The sequence below is a fragment of the Dermacentor silvarum genome, chromosome 3 (assembly GCF_013339745.2).
Source record: "Dermacentor silvarum isolate Dsil-2018 chromosome 3, BIME_Dsil_1.4, whole genome shotgun sequence".
Classification (NCBI taxonomy): Eukaryota; Metazoa; Arthropoda; class Arachnida; order Ixodida; family Ixodidae; genus Dermacentor; species Dermacentor silvarum.
In genome coordinates, this window is record NC_051156.1 from 221,890,943 (window position 1) to 221,913,735 (window position 22,793).

General features: G+C 43.1%; 1 protein-coding gene across 1 annotated transcript in view; it reads left to right on the top strand.

Moving 5' to 3' along the window:
- LOC119446738 (transducin-like enhancer protein 4) overlaps positions 1-22,793 on the top strand; it is a 63,853-nt gene that overhangs the window by 23,947 nt on the left and 17,113 nt on the right. The window contains 14 exon segments of the mRNA XM_037711264.2: positions 1,733-1,777; positions 1,867-1,929; positions 3,016-3,090; positions 4,603-4,632; positions 6,743-6,932; positions 8,568-8,584; positions 10,004-10,108; positions 10,515-10,556; positions 11,134-11,283; positions 12,863-12,989; positions 13,653-13,777; positions 15,393-15,422; positions 15,424-15,479; positions 22,276-22,525. Of these exon segments, the coding sequence (XP_037567192.1) occupies positions 1,733-1,777; positions 1,867-1,929; positions 3,016-3,090; positions 4,603-4,632; positions 6,743-6,932; positions 8,568-8,584; positions 10,004-10,108; positions 10,515-10,556; positions 11,134-11,283; positions 12,863-12,989; positions 13,653-13,777; positions 15,393-15,422; positions 15,424-15,479; positions 22,276-22,525 (1,305 nt within the window).

Here is a 22,793-nt window from a genome sequence, read left to right on the forward strand (position 1 = left end):
GACAGAATGTCTAACGAGACGGAATGATCAATAGTGGACATTGAGGTGCGTTGTACATTAATCTGCCTCGGTTGGACATGCCGTCTCGCTTGGACATTGTCTGGATAAAACATTACGTTTCGTTGGATATTTCCTGTCGCCATAATCCGGCAGCAACTTTGGCCATCCTGTCACCGGGCGAGGATTGAATTTGTCACAACTACTGCCCCAGGAAAATGGAGGCCTCCGGAGTGCACCTGATATTATAATAAAGCAAGCGGCGCAGGATCTCTGGGGCATCCAGGGAGTAGCGGGTGGATCATAACTGGAAGCAGGGCGGAGCGTGGATTGGCGTCGCCGAAGCCGGAGCGTACCGGGGGCTGCCAACTCTTGCGTTGATGAAGTCGGGACGAATGGGTACGGCGACGACCGACTCTGTTGTCAGTGCCAGTATGTATGTGCAAAAAAAGTTTTTTTTTTTTTTTTTTTTTTTTTTTTTAAAGAAAGGTGATGTACGTTCTCTAGCTACCACGGCTATCTATACAAACCAAATATAGGTACTGTGAGCAGGCCTGCAACAGAACTAGAACCACGACAAAAGCGAAAATGCCTTCATGTTTATGAAAATATGCAACAGAAAACCAAAGGCAACACCAACCGTCCTAGCTGTTTGGTATAATGAGAAGGAAATCTGCTTTATTGAGTGTTATTCAGTTGGGGGAAGAAAGGTCGGTATATTTGGCCGTCCCAACTGGACCAATTCAGAACTCTAAGTCGGGACTGTCCCACTCAATTAGGGATTGTTGGCTGCTTTAGCCAAGGGGTGTTCGCATACAAAATTGTCTGTCCGGATCATACATCCCTGGCACGCGCAGGCCTCGGCGAGCCCGAACCCACGGGACAGTCGGGCTTCCAGCATTGGTGCCCCCGTTTCCCCCTTGGTGTCCTGGAGGCGCCGCCATAGTACGCTAAGTAGTGATACGTTGTCTAGCTACACTTATTACTTGCGCAAACGCTCACTTCACTCGCCGCATGACAGAGCAGACTGTGTGGCTTGCATTGACAGCTCGATTTTTGTGCGAACGATCGTTGCCGGATTGTGTGTACTCCCGACGAAGCCCTACCAGTCAGTACTTTCGAATGCCGTAGCATTCGTATATTCCGTGCCGTTGGACATTATACGCCTCGGTTGTGGACATTCCGTCTCGCCGGTCAGGGAAACCATTGGACATTCCGCCCCGTTGGATATTCCGTCTCGTTGGACAGTCAGTCTCCTTGGATTTAAGCTCTGAATCCACTTGACTTAAGTTCTGAATTCACTTGGCCGTGAGTGGTGAGAAATCCGCTTGTGCCGCTTGCCCACTAATGAAGAGTTGCACAAGCGACCTTCACCATAGCCACCATAGGAGGCTATGTCTTCACGTACCCTTCGTGTGTGACTCTCTTGGATGAGCCAGCGCTGTATTGAATAGGTGTATTCGAATCCTGTGAGAACATGAACTTGGAACTGCAGCGAAATTGCCTCGCAGTTCTGTGCCTCAAATCTGAGGGTGTTGTGCTGCCAGAAAGCTTTTCGCTGCCCTTTCTCAAAAATCAGGTGTTGCGTCTCGCCTCTGCACTTTAAAGAATGCAGCTACCGTATTCGCGGGGCATGCTCGTCGCATCAAATTCAGTTGGGGCTTAGGAGGGTGGGGTGGAGATGAGGGAAGACGGGATCTGTTCTTTAACCCATGTGTTCTTTTCCTCTCGGCAGTACTACGAGATGTCGTACGGTTTGAACGTCGAGATGCACAAGCAGGTGAGTGGAACCTTTCTATATGCACGGTGGAAGGCTCCCGTATATGGTCCACGAAGCCGCAGTAAATACTTGTCCGCTCTTTCCTACAGACGGAGGTGGCCAAACGGCTGAACGCCATCATCGCACAGATCCTGCCATTCCTCTCGCAAGAGGTTAGTTCAAAATTTTTTGAGGGGCTAAAACGGATTCTGCTGTTCGTCTGTCGTTCAGAGACCCATACCGCCAGGTGCTCCGCTTCAGCGTTAGGGTATCTGCTTCGGGGTGCAGTCAGAATTGAAGTGTCGTACCTTGTGTTGGCAGTGTATACGCTCTGTCTCGCGCGATGACACGAATTGCAAGAAATGTAGGTGTGTGGCTATATCATAAATGATTGCATAGGATTCTGGGACGCACCCTACGTCATAAGGTTTGCCTTTTTGTGGAAGTAACCGCGTGGTGTTTACAGCATGCTGTAACGGCGTGCAGCTAGTGCAGCCTCAAGCTACACCTTTAATTGCACTGCCATGTAAGCGCGCGCTTGTTGGGTGTGCGCTTTTCCGTCCACATAAGAGTTAGCCTAGCTTTCGTATAGTATATATCTGCCCCCTTCCCATACCTCCGCACCTCATTTCTAAAAATAAGAAGGAAAAATAAATTAGAATGCTGGAATGCAGTTTTTCGTCGCCAGAAGTGCGTACTGCATCCGAGTGCTACCGCTCGAGCGCGACGTCCGCACAGTGATTATTTTCTGACAGCATATGGTATATGGTACTGTATATTTTAACTCCGAAAAAGACCTTGACGGTAACAAGGCCTTTATCTGAAAAGTAGAGGAAGTATAGAATGAAGAAGAAGAAGAAAAAAAGTGGGGGTAGTAAGAGGGAAGAGTAAAGTATGCAAAGAGTTTGAAATGTGGTTCTGGCGCAAGGAAAACTAAGCGGAAATCAGGGACAGAAAGAGTGCCAGACAGATTGGCGCTCTTTCTGTCCCTTATTCTTGCTGCTTAGTCTTTCTTGCGCCAGAACCACATTTCAAGCATGAACATCACATTATGCAAGGAGAGGATGCGACTGGGTAGGACGCGAGGTGTATGAGCTTTATCGCAATCTCCGCATTCCAGAAACATGTATGTGATGTGCGATGTTGTGTTGCCGGCGGTTGCGAGCGAGGCTGACACCAGCAAGTGGTGCCTCGGCCTCAATAGACGACGAGCTGCGTTGCAGCTCCTTGTAACAATTCAACTCTTATCTGCAACGCAGCACCAACAGCAAGTGGCGACCGCTGTGGAACGTGCCAAGCAGGTCACCATGACTGAACTCAACGCCATTATCGGGGTACGTGACTCGTTTGTGCGCATTCTCGTTCTTTTTTTGCCACTAAAATTTAGGCTACTCGAAGAGTAGTAATTAATTTCGCTGTTTAACAGTTCAGGAAACCAAGAGAATAATGAATATACAAGAGAACAGCACTAAGTGTCGGGAAGAGCGCTGTACAGTTCTTTTAAGATTTTTTTTTTTTTTTTTTTTTTCAGTCTCGTGCATTACTCTATTGTGTTTCGAGCCTGTGAGCGCACGTACCAGATCATTCATCTTATAATTCTTTCAAACAGTTTGGCTTTTGGTTTGCAATGCGCTCCGCCTTTTCTCCACCGACGATGTTTGTTGCATGCCATGTTCGCAGCATTGTTCCTTCGCTTTATATAACAAAGCGCTAGTTTTACCGTCTTCTTCTTCTTCTTTTTTGAGGGAAAGGGGGGATATGCAGGGGAATTGTTCTCCGCGTACACTGTGAACATTATTTATCTGATTTGTTCTCTGAATGCGCAAGCTCGAACAATTTCTTGCGTAGTACTACCAGTTGGCATCCCACGCAGTACCTACGTCTTTTTCAAATCCTTTTGAATTTGTTCGTTATATATGTGTCTCTCCGAGTGAAATCAAATTTACTCTGCCTGTATTAATCCTGCCATGAGCAGCAACCTGTCGGAGTAGTAGAGGCTTTCACCGAACTAGGTCGCAAGACACGTACGCTATTATAAGTGACGTACCGTGCTTCCCATACAGCTCTGGCAAGCAGCTGTCCTTGACACCCTTGTTGAAGCGGCATGCGCGGCCGCAGTACGTAACTCCTTCCTGTGTATAGCGAGATCAAACTTGAGGGCATACAGTACTACTTTGAAAACCTAACGCGCGCACTCGGCCGTCCCCCCCGCCCTGATGCTCTCTCGCTCGTGTCTCCGTCGGATAAGTTCGGCGGAAATGGGGCGAGTGTAGGGGGCGAGTCTTGCTCGGTTGTTTCCATTGACATCGCCTGCCCCGCTCCCTCAACGGCTCGTCGTCGATGTACGCGCGCAGTTGCGAGTGGTGCCCGATCTCTCCTCCTCCTCCTCGGTGCAGGCGCTTTGTGCTGCCTGGCATGGGGAGACGCACGGCGCCCGTAATGCGTGCGCGTGTGCGATTACCGGCCCCGCGGGGCTGGCAGGCGCGACCCGTGGAGGGGGGGTGGCGCAGCCTTGCGCAATAGCGGTTGCGGCGGCGGCGGAGGTGGCAGTGTGGAGCGGGAGTCGGCGTAGCTGGCGTAGCGCGCGCGCGCTAATCCGCCGGTGGCGGTTGGGGAGGTGAGGTGAGGCATCGATCGCCCCCGGCGGCGGCGAGTGCTCATTACGCGGCTTGTCTGCTGGCACCCTTCGCCTCCTCCTCCGCCGCCGCGGCCGATTTAATTATCCGCGCGGCCGGCGGCGAGCGCTTAATCGAGACGCCCGCGAGAAGAGAGCGAGAGAGAGTGTGTGCGTGCGTGTGTGTGTGTGTGCGTGCTGCGTGGTGACCTGTGGGTTGGTCTCTTTTCAGCAGCAGCACACCGGCCTGGCGCACCTCATGGTGAGTAGTACTGGAGGGAGGATCCTATGCTCTTTACGCTCCCTCGTTTCCTCTGCACGCGTGAGCTCTCTCTTTCTCTCCCATGGCGGAGAGTAGGAGCGTTGGGTTGCTGCACGTAGACCCCTCTCTCCATCGCTCGCTCTCCGCGGCATGAATGAGGTAACGTGCCCTATGAAACTGCTCAGCGGCGGGCAGTCCGGTTGGAGAGGGGGTTCGGATTGCGCCGGTGTCGGATTACTGCCGGAGATTAAAAGGGCAGAACTTAGTTAAACGAAGCGCACTACGCGCCCGAAGAAAAAAATAAATAAAAGAAAAATAAAGCTTGCTTTTTGAATTGATGTCGGACCACCGTTGAACAGATTTGAGTGGAGTTGTTGCATTTATAACAGAACGGTTAATTTCTGTCGACTGTTCAAGGCAGATGTTTTTTTTTTTATGCACTCAAGTTATATATATAAAAAAAAATCGTACATTGATTTAAGCGTGCGATTGCGTAAAACAGCTATAAAAACGGGCATAACATTACTGTAAACTGCATCTACTAGAGGACAGAATTGCTTATTATCTGCCGTTTGGAAGTGTAAATATATGCCATGAATTTGCAAAATAGATTTATGCACAACTGCCTGCCGCGATGACTCTGACTATGGCGTTCTGCTTCCGGCCACAGCAGCCGCATGCTGATGAGGGGCAGAAAGCAAAAACACTCGTGCAGTAACATTTAAATGCATGTTAAAGAGCCCCAGGCGGTTGAAATTAATTGAGAGACTCCTGCTGTGGCATCTCTCATAGACTGTGGTTTGATTTTGCACATTAAATTTAGTAATTTTATTTTTGCAATACTCACGTAAACAAAGTTATGTTATAAGGTTGCATTCGGATGCTGTAACAGATACACTATAAATAATTTTGAGGTCTGTTTTTAGGTGTGGAGTTCCGGAGTTTTAAGCATGGTGCTTAGATACTTCTTGAGCTTCTTGATGCTTGACAATTCTTGCATAACAGGTTTGTGGGGCAAAAATAAAATCTGCACCCAACAGTGACACGAAATGAAACATTTTTTTTTCTTTTTTTTTTCTTTTAATGTTCAGCAAACTTCGTAGACATTGGATCTACTGCTAACATCGATTTGAATAGGGAAACCATACGTTAATGCCAATTGTGTTAGTGTTGCTTGCATGAATAGCAGAAGATTGAGGCGTAAAAAGCTTATCTGGTAAACAGAATAAATCATTGTATATAAAGAAAAATGAGTATTGGGGCAGATGAAGCCACTGATTTCAGCAAGATTGTTTATTAAGGGTACACATGCATTATGGCTATGAGCAAGTGCATGTGCTGCTATTGGTGCAGTAATGCTGTATGAGCAGTTTCTTTTTGTTTACTTAATAAATGCTGTGAGTTCCAGGAAAGAAACCTGCAGATCTAATCTGACATGGCATTTGTCTAAAGTGTCATAAAGGACAGCATGAATGTGAAGGGGCTATTAGCCAAATATGTAAATGGTGCCTACAGCTGCAGCAATAGCAGCTGTCAAACAGCACATTTTCGTGTCTTGTTCCCTTTAATCAGTGTGAAGACAAGCCTTTACCATCACGTGACCTCTGGCCTCGCATACTCTTCTGCACTGGTCAATGAAATCACCATAGCGACTGAGCACGTGATAAAGCGTCACATTTCTGGCCTCGGTGATCACATTCTGATAGGGTTGGGATGCAAGAATGCCTGTGTGCATGTATTTAGGTGCATGTTAAAGAACCCCAGGCCATGGTCCTTGCCCCCCCCCCCCCTCTATCTCTACAGCATCACTTATTAACCAAACTGCAGCTTTAATGGGGGTGTTGAGCTCTCTGATTCAATCAGTAGTTAGTAGAGCACAAAGATGAGTGTCAGAGGCATCTGCTTACGGCCTTCTCCTACTCTGGGTGCTGGGAGTCTTGTGTCACTAGGATTTGTGCTCCTCCGCTCTGGATATTGCCCTTTGATGCGTGGACAGCCATGTACACATAGACTCTGGTGCGCGCAGTCCACACTGTATGCAGGCATTGCTCCCATTGCTTGTTACTGATTGCACCCCCCTCTCTCCTGCCTTTCTTTTCTTCCACTGCAGCAACAGATGCAAGCTCAGCAACTCGCGCATGGGGGCCCCGGTGCCATGGGTCCGCTGATGCCCCATGCATTGGCCCTGGGGCCGCCCAACAGTGCAGCCAGCCTGCTCGCTCTCTCCTCGGGGTTGGCGCCCGTGGCCGCACTCAAGGAGCACGACAAGCGTGCCGCTGCTGCAGCCGCTGCTGCACACGGTGTGTATGTGTGGGCCACTTTGGGCATCGAGCAGAATGGGGTTTTGGAAGAGTAACTCCACTCTTTGTTGGGTCAGATAATGTGACAAATGTGCCAGCAACTCTGAGCCTGTTGCTTGCTTGTATTGTCTAGTGGCTGAAAAGAGTAATTATAATTACCACAGATGGTCCAGCAGTTTGGTCTCATGCTGTGAGATGCGTTTTGCATTAATGCTCTGTACCTTGCCATCCTTTTCTCTCATTCTTCTCGTTTGATGTCTGTGTGTGTGCTTGCTTTGGCAAGATTGATTTTGTATTTTTGATAAAATGCTGCTTGCTCAGTAATTCAGCTGGGGCTCTCTGCAGCAACAATATGTATCCACAAGTTCAGAAAGTGGGCTTTTCAGGGGCCTAAATACGGGCACTGCTGCCTAATTAATAATTATTGGAAGTAAGAACTAAGGGAAAAAAAAGTATATTTTCTTTTATTGAAAAATTTCAGTATTATACAAACAGGGCAAAGAAATTAGGTGACAACACAGCCATTGAGCAAACACCTGAAAGATGTAATGAGAGAATGTCTTGAAGTACTGAAGAAAGTAGATGGTGGCAGACAGCCTGCACTACGAAAAAAAAAAAAAAAATCCTCCTAATTGTTATGTTTCTTGCAAATCTGTGCATACTCTGATGAGGTTGACACGACATTGTTCTGTGCTTTTATGTCATATTTATTGTATAATAGCACTAGTGATGCGCTTAAGCAGTGATATAGCTACACTGTATATTGAAACGACGAGGTTCGGGTGAGCCAAGTGACAGTTTATTTTTATGACATCATTACTCTGAGACTGAGGCATCCTCTCTGCTTCTTCGTTTTTTCTACTAACACACTTCCTCTTCATTTGCTTTCGTGTCTTGTTCGCTTTCCACCATAATGATATGCCACTCGATAATGCATGGATGAATAATTGCTGCACAGTCTTCCTTGTCTCCTTTAAGGCATTTTAATGTCACCACAGACAATCTCCCGACTGGATTAAGTATTCTTTATGCGAGTGCACAGCAAAGATGCAGTGTTTGCTTCTTAGTCAACACGATGTATGTTCAAGCAGCACTGTTAGTAGCTCAGCACTTGGGGTGTCAGGTTTGTGCACTAGTACAGCTGCTGGGGCAGTGGTTTGAATCCCACCACCAGGGGATTTCAAACAAATATTTACTTGCTTTTTGCTTTAGTAGCAGTTATGGATGGGTTTCGTGCCAAACCTAGTGAAATGAAACTGTCACCCAGGAACTGTCACATTTAAAAACAACTTTACATGACATGACTGACCATTTACTGCGTTGTATTAGTTTTGCACTGTCTTCTGGATACCTTGGTCATAGCCATTGTATTATAACTGATGCAAGGGTCAGCAGCGTCGTAATATGCTGGATCACTGTAAATTTTAATGGAAATGACTTTATGTTCACTTTTTATAAGAAGCCCCGATGTGTCAGCAGCATTAACTGTAACTATTAGCACTTGATTGTATGTAGTACTTGTTTAATATCTTTTGAAAATATACTGTTTTAATAATCATTACCATATTGTGTGCTAACTTTATTTTTTTTTCTCCTGTCCTTGTGTTTCAAATGGGTTCCCTCCTGGATTAACAGCGGCTGCTGATGATAGGGTGAGTGCAATACCCAGTCACCAAACATAAAGCCAGTGTTTTAAGGAGAGTTCTATTACTTAAGTAAAATGAAGAGAGAGGTAGGTGAAGGAAGATTCTTGATTGATTTAAAGAAGCTTACCACAGATGTGTTGTAAAAATCGTCAAAACTAGTTTTTATGTCATTTGTTCATCATTCATAACAGGTATGAAGCCAGAAAGCTAGAAATATAGAAATTAGACTGTACAGTTATAAAATAACAATGAATTGGCTTGCGCCAGGTCTCATACTTCTGCATTTTCAGCTGGGTTGATTGGAGGTAAAACTTACCGAAAAAGGAAAAATAAATTAGTGTGCAAGTACTGGATTAACAAATTCAGTAATTAAATTTTTGATTAGTTACCTGGGGCATATATTACAATTTATATATTTACAAATACTTCATCTTGCACAGCAAGATATCGCAGGAGTGAGTACATACAATATTCCAGATCAAACAACTGAATTGGAGACAAAAATTTTGACTAACAGTATCGAACAGGATTGCAGGATTGAAAGGCGAGGCAATTTAGTAGGAATCCTCTGACTTGTGCTAATTTCAAGGTACAACGTTTTAGATTCTGGCTCAAAATACATTGACATTCTATGTAGTTTCATCCCATGGGGCATACAGAAGCCTTTTCAGGAAAACACGGACCACCAACTGTGTATTATGGCGCATTTTAGAGGCAGATATCTCAGACTAGTATTGGGCTGCCCACTAAATGGGCATGCCTGGAGCACTGACCAGCTCTCATTTTGCAATTGCATCACATGCCCTCAATTAATTGCTTAAGGAGTTTGCTTGGGGAATCAGTTAATTAGCTGGTTGCAATGTGTTATTTGTAATGAAAGTAATGTCTGCCTGTTTAAGCTAATCTATATTTAAGTAATCAACTGAAATGTCAAATTGCATTACCTGCCACCTGCAATTTTTAGAATTTGCTTAGCTCAAATAATGGGAAGCATGAATAATGATAAATTAGGGGCTGACACAGTTGAGGGAGGAGGCATAGTGAGACAGTGTGTCATTATCTGAGCTTATTAGGAGATGCATTTCTTTCTCTTATATATATATATAAACTTGCAATGTCAGTCTCACATCTAAGTGTACTGTGCAACAGCATAATGCTTCAGCCTGGATAATTCTGTCAGGTAAAGCCATCATTCTAAACTTGTTTCATTATTCATCGCATCTGTATTAGAAATTGTTTTCTGTAATATTTGTTTTTTGAAATAATGAAGTGGCTGTGTTTGAGCGTTAACTAGTCATAGGTGAGAGTAATTGATTATCCACTATGTGTTCATACACACGAGAGGCAGTTTATATGGGTGGCATATTTCTATTCATGTGTTGACTGCTCAATATGTATAAAAAGAAGCTTTTCTCGTTTGAACAGAGAAATTCCCCTTCTCCACGTGATGCAAAGTTGAGAACACGGACACCGGACACAGAATCTGACAAGAAGCGGCGGAAAGAAGACAAGCATGATGTCATTGTTCATGTAAGCGACTGTCCTGTAAACTAAGCTGTTTAGTGAGTACGATGCCGACCCTTTTGCACAAGCCAAATCTTTTACAAAGTCAGCTGCCCATCCAGTGCTCGAACAAGAATCACACGTGCGCTTGAAGCTCTTGTTTAATGCATGTTTTGTTTCTGCCTTGATTGTGAGCAAGAATGCAAAATTTAAAGTTATTGCACTCTTTCTTTAGTGCTGCCTTTGTAATTTTTAATTGAGGCAACACAACACTCGTCATATTGAGCATTGAGGCTCCTTAACAGAAAGGAATAAGACCAGCTCACTCTATGGTTTAAGACGAAAAGAAGGCATGGTCATGCTGAATTTCTCTTTGAATTTTGCTCTTCCTTTATAGAGTTCCACATCTGAAATATACCACTTTCATTTTCAGGACAATGATGATGAAAACCAGGATGTGGATGTTGCGAATGAGGTGAGCATCTTGTGTAAAAAAAAAAAAAAGAGGGGTGAAAATCGATTAGGTTGAATGCAGTTGAACTTGCTGCAACAGTGCAGCCTGCTGCTGTATCCAATTGGCTATGGCCTTGTGCTGTCGAGGTCGCGGTTCTATCTCGACCACTGCGACCACATTTTGATTAGGGTGAAATGCAAAAACCCTCGTGTACTTAGATTCAAGAAAGCCGGGTGATACGACTTTACAAGTAATTCAGGCTCTGACGGCAGGTGGCCCCATGGTATATTCTCGCCCCAATATTTGCGTACATATATGAATTAATCTTGTGACAGTCCCAAAACGTCCAAGTTATTTTTTTTGTCGCTGGTCTGTGACCTGTTCTGCTAGTAATGCAGGTACTTAAACATCTGATTTCCAAAGAAATGAGGACTACTTAACCCTGTAAGGTTACCTTAGACCAAGAAATTTGAAATCCTAAGGTAGCTGGTATTTCTAGGATTAGACACACGTGCAATCCAGGCAGAGGGCCCATCAGTGTATCGGTTGCCTTTGTCGCTTGAGCCTTGTCTTCCTCTCCACTGACTGTATGTTCCAGGACCCTGTATCTCCTGCTAACAATGGGAGCTTGTCACCACGAGAGAATGGCAGTGAGCGACCCATCAAGCGGGAAAGGCCACCTAGTCGCTCAGGCTCCTCTTCCAGTCGCAGTACCCCGGTCTCCTCAAAGTCCACAAAGGATGGCTTGGTGAGAGCAGCTGTGGCTTTGTCACGTGTGTCGAATGTGCATCTCTTTTTTTGCGAATAGAGGCCTTTCATGTGTAGGCACAGTAGACTCGCGAGCACTCGGACTTGGAGATGCGCTTTGGTTAATTCAAACAAGTTAAACAAGAATTTAAGTTACTTCAAGCTTTCTGGCTTCTCAGGGAGGCAAGAAAATGTAAGAGGATGTTGATAGGGTATGAACGTTCGAAACACGCCTACATTCATTTGGTATGCATGCTGCAGTATAACTTGACAGGTACCGTCGTGAACTGGCACCACCGATACACTTGTGGCAAAAGTGACTGTATAAAGCCAACAGGCAATGAAGCCAAGGAAAGCTTAGGTGTTATTAGCAGTGGAAATTTAAATGTAGAAAATAATGATGAAAAGAGAAAACGGAAGTTTACGAAAAGATACCTTGTTGCCTTTAGGAGCTGAACCCACAACCTCCACATTACGCAGTGCATTGCGCTACGAATTGTGCTACGGCGGCAGCCGTCAATCTGGCCACTATCTTGGGTATTTATGTGTACTAGATCTAGCCCTGGGAGTGCTAATCAGCACCACTCTGGGCCATGGTGGGCGGATGTGGAACATCCTTTTTTTTTTGCCCGATGGCGTCATGTAACTTGTGAATTTAGGAGCAGGCACCTGGCTAATAAATGCCTTGTATGTTACCTAATGGCATTAGGGTTGCCAGATTCAAGACCCTCACTATAAATGAACTAGAAGAAGGAAAACCAAGGGGCTCAATTTTTGTTAATCACGACGATATAAAGGCAACAGGCAACGAAGCCAAGGAAAGCATAGGAGTAATTAGCTGTGGTTGAAATGGAAATGTAGACAATAATAAAGAAAACAAAGTGGACGAAAAGATAACTTGTCGCCAGTGAGAGCCGAACCCACAACCTCCGCATTATGCGTGGGTTGCACTACCAATTGTGTTATGGCGATGGCTATCAGTATGGCCACTATCTTGGGCATTTATGTGTACTATATCTAGCCCTGGGAGTGCTAACTAGTGCCAGTCCCGACCTGTATCATGTTTGTATGGCCTTTTCTGGTTACATATCTCTTAAACACAGCCATGTCAATACGTGTGTACGTGTAACATTTATTTGGGATCATTTATCATTTAACCTAAATTAATTCAGAAAAAAATCTTGTTCCTGTGGGTCTGAATTAATGAGAGTTGAATGCATCAATTGAGTGCTCTTTGGTAGTGGTGCCTCTGCATTGTCTCTCTTTTGTTGCAACATATATTCAGGTAATGAAAGTTGTTATTAGGCAAAATTTGTACAAAGGTACAATAAACATTATGTGTTTTTATACTCTTAGATGTTTCTGATACAGATGGGCTTTTTTGTCACAAGCAGTCTAGTTGGCCCAGCTGTTTTGTACATTGTGCCCCATCTTTGTCCTTGGTCCTAGCTTGTGCTGTTAGTTTCTTAATATATTCTGTGCAATTAACATTTCATTCCACATACATTCAAGTCTTGCAGACCCACTGTGTCCAACTTTTGTACAGCATACCTAACTGTCAGCAAATTTTCTCTCTCAAGGGTGATAAATCTCCCACACCGGTGTCAAAATCATTAACTCCTACGAGTTCGGGCTCCACAACTCCTGGTTCCAGTGGTGCAGCCAAGCCGTCCCTGCCCGGTTCCTCTTCCAAATCGGCTGCTCTTGGTGAGTGATTGTGTTATCACTAGCAACCACACTAATTTGTTACAGGACTTCTGATAGCATTTTTTGTGCACAGTTATATAACTCTCACGTTTAATTATGTGATGAGTTGTAGTTTATTTATTTCAATCCCAGTATGACTTTCACCTCTTAATTATACTATTGCTAATCATATTGCACTTGTATTCCTAGTTTCTTGCAAAAATCTTTGTAGTTTTCATAATCTCACTGCATTTCAGGCCTTTGGTTTTGCTTGTGGCCTTCCTTGCTTCTACAATGCCTGAGCAATTATGGGAGGGCCATAAATAGGGGGCACTCAGAATATTTCTGACTTTCTGAGCAGGGTTGGGTTTATGTAGGCTGGTTGGTACAAGGCTTACAACGAAAAAGAAACATTGGAAAGTTGAGTCATAGTGTGAAGGAACAACATAACGAAGCGCTTCATTGTGTCGTCCCTTCACTCAGTGTCCCTGTCTTTCTGTCATCCTGTGTGTTTTGCTTGCGCTACAGTGTACATAATGCCATATACCAACTAGCCCATGAGTCCATCCTGTTCCCTTCTTTGCACTGTGCTTTCTTAGTGAGACCTTTTGAGTAAGAAAAGTGCAGTTCTGTTCTAGAGAATCGTGCATTAATGCTCCTCCCCCTCATCTACTGTTGTGGCAGGTCCCTATCCGTACCCCCTGGGAGGTGCACCACATGCGTTGGCCGCAGCTGACCTCGCCGCTGCCAACTCAGCAGCCTTCCCTCAGCTGCACAGCTCGGCACTCAGTTCCTACTCGCGATCTCTGGTGGGCACCTCCGGGCGGTCACCCCACGAACCGGGCAGGGCTGGATACTCCACGCCTTTCTTTAGGCACCACAAGCTTACGATAGAGAGACGAGACCTAACTTGTGTGCACCTTATTTGTGCTTATTGCTGTTTTGCTTTTTCTCAGATTTCACAGCAAGATAAACTTTTTGGGTCTGCATCATTAGATGAGTTGCTTACCACTTTTCCTGAAAAAATGAGGAGCCAATGTTGTATGTGCACATTGCCATCTGAGAATTGAGCTGCTGCAGAAATCTGGACTGATTTCGCTGCGTGCTGGCAACGTCCAGGCGAACATTGATGCAATAGGTATGATTCAATGACATAGACCAAAGACGGCTACATTGTTGGAAAATCCTACTGAAAACAAAGCAGCAGTAAGCACTGGATATTCTTTTAAAGTTGTGAGAATGAAAGCATAGTTTACTTTAACCTTACTGTTAGAACCATGGACTCCACAGCAAATATTTCGGTTGGTCCTTTCACTTAACTGTGATATGAGACAAGGTGTTAGCAAAGGTACAGGCATAATAGATGTTATTATTTGTCATTTGTTGCTCAGGTAACAACTTGAAAGTGTGTGATAAGAGAACAGGAAGAGGAAAAATAATAACTTGCCAGCGAATATCTCAGCAAACAAGCTTGCCCAGCGATATTTATCTATCTCAACTGAACATAATATAGTGTTTACTCATCGTGGGAGCACTTTTCACATGAGCTTGTGTTGACTCCCATCCATAGCTTATGCCTTTTTCTTTTCTTTTTTTTAAAAATATAACACAGATGAAAATGTGTATAACAAATTGCAGTGCTCATGCAGTCCAGGACCAGAGTTTCACTAAACTCTGGTTCTTCATTGCTTGCTAAAGTCAGGATTTGCTTTCACGTACATCTAGTTTTCATGCGCAGTTTAGGTATTTAGTTTTCATGGTGACTTGGCCACGAAATTTCGCTTTCTTTCTTTTTTCTTAGCGGAGGCATCTATGGCTAAACTAAATTTTCAGTTACTGCAGAATCACTGAGTATGATCGTGGCAGAAGTGTGAGCACCATTCATAGTGCTTCAGCTTCCTGATTGGCCTTTGTTTTGAAATAAAAACTAGCGCAGGTTCCTTATAATGTCAGGTTGAGAAACAGTGTCTGCAGAACCGTTGAAGCATTTGCGTGGATATAATGTGCATATTTCGGTGTCATCGTAGTTACCAGCTTAGGAAAGTGTATTGTGGTGTGTTCATAAGCATAGCCTGAATATTATGCAAGAAGCTGTTCCCCATGTATCACGCTTTGGGCTGCAAAGAACTGAGCTGTACAGGAAAGCCAGTATCTTGATCTTGCAGGCTCTTATAGTTTTGTGTGCTTTCACACTTTCTATAGTTGCTACAGTGCATGGTGGAGAGTTAACTTTGTTTTTTTCTCACATGTAATGAATCAAGGTGTTAAATAGAGAGAGAGAAAATTGGAAAGAAAGAAGCTAGAAAGCCATGGGAGGGGGGGGGGGGAGTACTTGCCATGAACATTGTAGGGGTGGTGCCATTGCCTGGTCGTGGGGTTGGCCGTGTTTGCAGGGAAGCATGGCTGACCGACGCTGAATTGCAGTTGTCCTTATCGCAGGTTGCAGGCTTTGACTGCACACCCATCCCTGCGGCCACCACCTCACTTTGGCACCATTCCAGGCGGAAAACCGTGAGTGCTTCTCAGTATGTGTTTCAGTAGCTTCGGTAGGGGTCAACCTAACAATGCACTGGTGAACACACCACTGTCCAAATCGGAGGTAATTTGTACAAACACACCAGCGAATTATGTTCAATCACTTTGATAGCATTACGACAAAGACTAATTTCTTTCATTAGGGGTGCCACTTCAAGGACTGAGTCTTGGCTCGTGAAAGCACAGAGAGAAGAAGCTTTTGTAGGTGGAGCTTGTACACTGCAACCTCAATATAACGAACACGGATATAACAAAGTAAATCTAAAATGTTTGTCGCCAATGTCAAGATGTAATGAATACATGCTTATAACGAATATTGGATATAAAGAACAAATTTTTGTGTCGGATGCGACTTTGTTGCAATAGGGTTTGACTGTGCTGAATTCTGAGGTTGTCACTGTGTATACATTTCCTTTAGGGTGCTGCATCAACTATTGCACACACCACCAGAATCACAAGCGCTAGAGATAAAAGTCATCTATATGTTCTCAAAAAACTTGTGGATAGATTTGTGCTGTAAAATTGTGTAATCTAGGCCCAATTTAAAAAAAAAAAGCACTGGAAGATCAGTTTCAGATATTTCAGTTGTGAAATATTTTATGATGTTCTATTATGTGGGAGTATTTCTGACCTTAGTGGTGGCTTGTGGCACCAGTACGTGGTTATGTAGAGGACTCCCTTCTTTTGCTGTTTTTGACAGTAATGATTTATACCAGGCTGATTTCTTAAATCGCTGAGTGTTTTTCAACTGTGAAATATTTGATTGTTTTCCATTACTGGAAATATTTCAGACATGAGGCTTAGAGTTCACACTTGTAGATCATACAAAATGTGGTGAAAAGTGAAGAAGTTCAGCCTGCTATTACTGTTGTCTTTTTTTTTTTTATGATGCTGAAGGTGCAATCAGTGTACGAAAACTAAATTTTGAGCCGTCACAGTGAACTGGTGTCCGAGGCAGATATGTTCCAATGTAGAGGTGTGCTGATTGGAATATAGATGTTCACTGTACTTTTGACTCCAACATCTTGCTCCAACTTTTGCTCCAACATCTGAAAAAGTAGCTCATAGGGGTTTCCTTGGATTTTTGTTTATATTGACTTGAAGCTAGTATGATGCATGCACATTGAAACGGGACACACTGCAAAATTAGTGAAAATGTTTTAGCCTGTATTAGTTGCTGTCTTTTCAAATACTTGCCACCAATTTCATGAAGCCACTGATAAGTTGCTGACCCAGAGTGCGTAGGAGCATGGATTGAGTGCACATTCTTAGTGCTTTTGAAAGAACAAGTTCTTTCGAGCAGTGTAAATTCTGGCGGTACATTTCTCACATTGTTGCCTTTAAGGTGCATGCATGCACAGACACTGCTTTATTCAAACTTAGGCTTCCAGGACAGTTTATACTTATGACTCTTACAATGTGGCTTGAGATTTACAGAAAGTAAAGCTTGCCACTCTGTGAAAAGAATGCACATTGACATTACAAGATAATACAGTTAATGTTCTTTATTGTGTGTGTATTTACACCATAGTTTTGCTCTCGACTTCGTAGTCTGACGTTGCTTTATGTGGTTGCACCAGTTTTGGTGTTATTGATTCCGCATTGTTCCTCAAGAAATTATTCTGGCCCTTTGCAACGGTGTGCTTTGACAAGCTTTGATTGCATTGTAGCTTTATAAGCAGCATGACAATTGGAATTGTACAGGTCAACATTGCATTGCAGTGTGAGTGAAGGGTCGTTGTTTGAAATCTTGCAGATGAGCCAGCCTGCTTGATCGCCTGTTCCGAGTCAGGTTGAAGAGGTTCTCGGTGAATACGAGCTTGAGCTTTTTAGGTGCATGAGGCCAGCTGTAAGGCATGAAAGAGGCCGTGGACCAAGAAAGACACCCTGTAAATTTCACTTGAAAAATAAAAGGCCCGGTTTTGTTGCAATCTGCATTGGGAGTGCTTTATTTCGTCTTGGTGCACCTCAGTCTTGACCTTTGCAAGGCACTCCTGAAAGGGCCCGGGTGTCTGTTTGTGCCACGAGCCTCTTTGCATAGGCCAGATGGAACTGATAGGCAAAAGGAAAGGCTGATTGTAACAATAGGAAATTCTCTTCATGGGGTGCATAAGTGCAGGGTATTTCTCCATACCTCTTGTTACTGAAAGGCAGCGCTAGTCACTATGGTCACTACGTTCTGATTCAGCAAAATGTAAATTAATACCAGTAATGGAAAATAATACCAGTAGCATAAAAGAGCTGACGACTTTTCTGAACTTGAACTTGAAGTGGTTTGTACCACTTCAAGGATTCAGAGCTAACCACGGGCACAAAGTGGCAGCACGTACTGCATCTGCTGAGGCCATAGCTTGTCTGTCTTCCACTCTCCACACTGAAGGCGTGGGCAGTGACAGCCCACCGGGAACCAAAACCAGGTGAAGGGTTCATCCATCACCCATTGCTAATCCCCATCTGCACTAGACCAGCTGAATGGAAAAGTCGTAGAAGGACTTGCAGTGCCCCGTGGGCAAGTTCACCTTCCTTGTGTTAGGCTTGTAGCTAGATCCAGTTTCTGATTGGTTGAAGCGAGCCATAGCTTTCAGTGCTCTGCACAGTTAGTGAGACAGATTGAAATCCTTCATGCGCCATTCTAGCTAGTATAATGTACGACTACTCTGGCAATAAATAAATATGTAGCTCTTACATAGGGACATCTTTGGGTTCTATCTACAGATGGTTGAGCTTCATTAATACAGAATCTGGACCCGGTTCTTCACCAGTATTTTAGCAGCTACCATAGGACAGTCGCTTTCGCCTTGGTGATCTCATCTCAGTAGTATTTCCAGCAGTCCAAAACACATATTTGCTTCAACGTTGCTTTACAACTTTTAAGTATGGGAAGAAATTGAGCATGCTTGGCTGTGGATAGTTATTTCCAAAGAAAAAAAAAAATGGAAGAGATTGTAGACTCTAGTGAACAAAGAGCTCACTTGCATTCTGTTTACTGCATTTCTATCTTCACTTGCACTTTTAATTGCATAATGTTTCATTTGGATTACCAACATGCTTGACCCTTCACCTTGTTAAGATAGCTTTTAAAGGTAAGTAAGTAAGGGCAATTTGAGCTTAATGCTTTCCCAACTAGCTAACTGTAGTTACTCTTTTGGATGTGCACTTTTTTATAAATTCGGGACGGGTGCAAGATCACATTGACAGCACATTAACGTGGACACTTTCGAAAGTTCTCAGCCAAGATTGTGCATAAATTAAAACATTCATAGTTGGAGTTTCAATGGAAATTAAACTTAGGATTTATGGCAAAAATGTTGCAAACATGATAATTAATTTAATCTAAATTTGACTGCCTCTTGAAGACATATTTTGCATTTCATTGCTTCATTAAGGTAATTTCTGTTGCCATATAAGGCCGGCCACAGAGCACCAAGTTCAGACTGGTGTTCACACACTTGCAAGGAAGTGCAAATGTCATGCTTTGTACTTTTGAGCACTAAATTTGTACTATTGTTAAAAGCTGTTCTCTGTTTGCTGTGCCACTGAATGTTTGCTTAAGGGGACATGGGTTTTAAGTTATCTTTCATTATTTTTGAACCAAATATGATAAAAGCAGGGATGCTTGTTCAGTTTCCTCTCCTGATTTTAAAAATGCAATAATTTTTTCTGTGGGTTCATTATCTCATGAGATAATAATTAAAAAATATTGTTTTTAGAACAATGTACAAATAACCACTGCACAGAAATGTACAAATGTCACATGGATCAATACTACAAAACAAAACACACAATGATGGAAGAACCTTTATAATTGGATTATTATTTATGGTTTTAGAGCACACTGAACTCCAGTGTTTTGAAAATGGTTATGCAGTCGACAAAATACAATTTTTGTTTAAATAACTCTAAAATAAGCATTTTTAAATCTGCTCCCTATGTTGTGTTGCCCAAATATCTAACTTCGTGCTGCAAAAATAATTATTTTTCTATCTATGATAGGTACTGATATATCACAGTAATAGCTTTGCTGGGTGTGCAACATTAGTATTTTGAGAGAATTAAGAAAACATACTAATCCTCTTTAAAATTAGGCAGCTTTAAAAAATCATCCTAAGATTAATATATTATGGCTGAAATATCGACATAGGAGATACAAAACATTGTAGATAGAGAGAATAATATATGCATATTCCGAAAATAAAATTTTACCAAACTCAATTTTTTTTTTTGTGATTTTTGGGCCTAAAGACTGTTCTCCCTTAAGGAAGCCAAAGTTCAGTTCATACCAATACTGTCAAAGTTGATGCAAAATACTCCTTTTTATGAGCTTTGCATACCCTTGCCAAGTATTCAAAGGAGATATGTAGATCTGATGAAAATAATCTGTCCCCACAAAATCTTGTTGCCCACAAGTTTCCTTCATAAGTTGAGGGTCGTCATTACGCGCGCGTCGCACGCGTACTGCGAAGACGTGGGATCGTTCCCCACCTGCGGCAAGTTGTTTTTTCATCTATTTTCATTTTCATTAATTTACAGTTTTTTAAATTCACTTAGTAAGTACAAGTAATTTCCCCTATGCTTCCTTGGTGTCATTGTTTGTTGGCTTCTTATGATATGATGAAAGAAATTGGGCCCCTCGGTTCCTTTTCTTCTCATTCATAATTTGAGTGTTCCATGTAATTGAGGGTCATAATGATGAGGCACTACAGTACTCTGAGGCTGTGAAGGGCTTGTTTAACTTTTAGGACCTGAGCACATGTAAATGACCTCAAGCTTAAAAAATTGTATTGTCGGTTAGAAACCACAGGTTTCTCGTCAACAGATGTATGTTCTTCAGTATTTGAGCTTCTTGAGGCTCCAGCACATCAGCATGTTTTAAATAAATTTTATGCTACACAAGATCATATGTTTCCTTAGCAGCATTTAACAAATTAGTAAGTAGTACTGGTGGAGCATTAAATATGGCTTTTACCTCACATATTATGGGTAAGTCCAAAGAACATGCACTGTGACTTGTGGACATGTAAATCCAGAGAACAGCTGCAAGGACATGTAAGCCTGCTGCATTACCTCACAGTAGTCCTTTTGCTTTGAAGAATGGCCATGAAAGGTTACTTGGCATTTTTTCTTTGCAGGGTAACTGAACTGAACAGGCATCATTAGCAACCATTAACCTCTCACTATTTAACCATCGGCTATCTAATACCCGAGTCAGATGGGCAAATTTAGCGTCACTTTGAGTGAGTGCACTTTGCCATTAGTGTCATTTGCAGGCTATCATATGGAAAGGTTTAGCAACACTTGCTGTATAGTGCACTTTGCCAGCAAGTACGTTTGTATGAGCATTCCCGTGACATCAGTGAAGCCAAAACAAGCTTCAAACATTCATTTTTGGCATCTGTCAAATCGTTCATAGAGTGCCATTTTTACTGTCTGGATTTTGGATATAGTTCCTTGCTTGAATTGGCTCAATACGAATAGGCATGTGGGCAAGATTATGTGAGTTCTATTTTTTACTGCAGTGGTTCTTGTAAATGTTATTTATTTTTTTCTTAATACAACAGTAACCTTTTTTAAAACTCGGAATGCTGAGAACCAGATTAATCAGTATGGCTTCATAGATCGTCATTGTCATCAATCCTGAATTGACTCTTCATTTTGCCATCTAGCATCCCGCTGCCAAAGTGGCACTCAGCGAGGCAAAGTGCGCTCATCCGAAATGTCACTAAATTTGACCATCTGAGTGGGGTATAAAGACAACATAGCAAAGTGGCAAATACCAGCAGCATCTGTGCTTATTTACGGTAATTAAAACACACAACTCTTTTCAAAGTTATGAAACTCTGCAGTTTCTTCTGGTATGGTATGTGCTGGGAACATGAAAACTTAAGTGCCTTCCATTCATATGCATGTATTCACCACCAATGGTATGTGAATCAAGATTACCTAGGCATCATTCACTCCATAAATAATATTTTATAGAGGTATGCATTAACTAATACTTGCCTATAGTGGCACTCACCAACACTCACTCGTGCTTACATTCATCCACTAGACTAACCAACTCTGATTTACGTTAAAGTTTACGTACATCTATGTGCAAATGTGCAGAGTTACAGTACTTATTATGCCCAATACTGCAGCACTCACTCACAGTTACTGGCACGTATTTGCATTCACACTTGTATCAAGTGGCACTTATTTGCACTCACTCGCATTCATGAATACTCAAAGTTGCTCCTCTAGAATAGGTGTGAATGTCATTGATTGCACCGCTTTGTGGAGTACAGCTCGTGTGTGCAATGGCTGATATACGTTCAACAAAGATTGAAAAGCATGGTTAACATATTTGTGTTAACCAGGTTGCACCTTGTTTGCTACCCAACACTGGGGGAAGAGGAAGCAGGAGGAAAAAAAAATAAAAAGTGATACATGTGCTCACACAACAGCTATTGCTCTGCATTCAGAGGTAGTTTATAAGACTATAAAAAGTGATACGTGCACTCACACAACAGCGTTCACACTATATTAAAAGTTGGTCACAGAGTCCAGTCCTTAAAACGTGCAGCACGGCTCTGGTGGCTTTCTATGCTGATGATGGCTGAATTCATGTTCCCAGCATCTTTCCTTATGTGAATGCTCTGTCGTCCAGTCAACTTAAACTCAGAAGTGCAACTTACAGTCAACACTGTAAAGTTGCACTTCTTTTTGTGCAGCAGAGCTCTAGCCCTGTCAGTTTTCTGAAAATTAACCTCTCCGTCTATAATTCTTTGCACAGGGCCTATTCGTTCCATGTGAGTGCAGAGGGCCAGATGCAGCCAGTGCCATTCCCACCAGATGCACTTATGGGGGCTGGTATTCCACGGCATGCACGACAGATTAACACACTGTCGCATGGTGAAGTGGTGTGTGCGGTGACCATCTCGAGCCCCACCAAGTATGTCTACACAGGAGGCAAAGGATGCGTCAAAGTCTGGGACATCAGTCAACCAGGATCCAAGAGTCCTGTTTCACAGCTTGACTGTCTGGTAAGTACTGGTATAAAGAGGTCCCTAACCTATTTTTATTGAAGTTGAGAAATGCTTTTGAAGTTAAGAGACTATCTCAGAAATACTTAGCCACAAAAAGTACTTCAATGCATTCAGCAGAAGTTGAGATATTGGCAATCAAAGATCACCTGTGATCCCTTTCACACTACTCCCGCTCCTTCTTCAATGCCTTGCACTCGCTGCACTCAAGGCAACGGCGGAGCGGCGTGTGCCCAAAATGCTCCGCCTACTTAACATCACCGTGGCA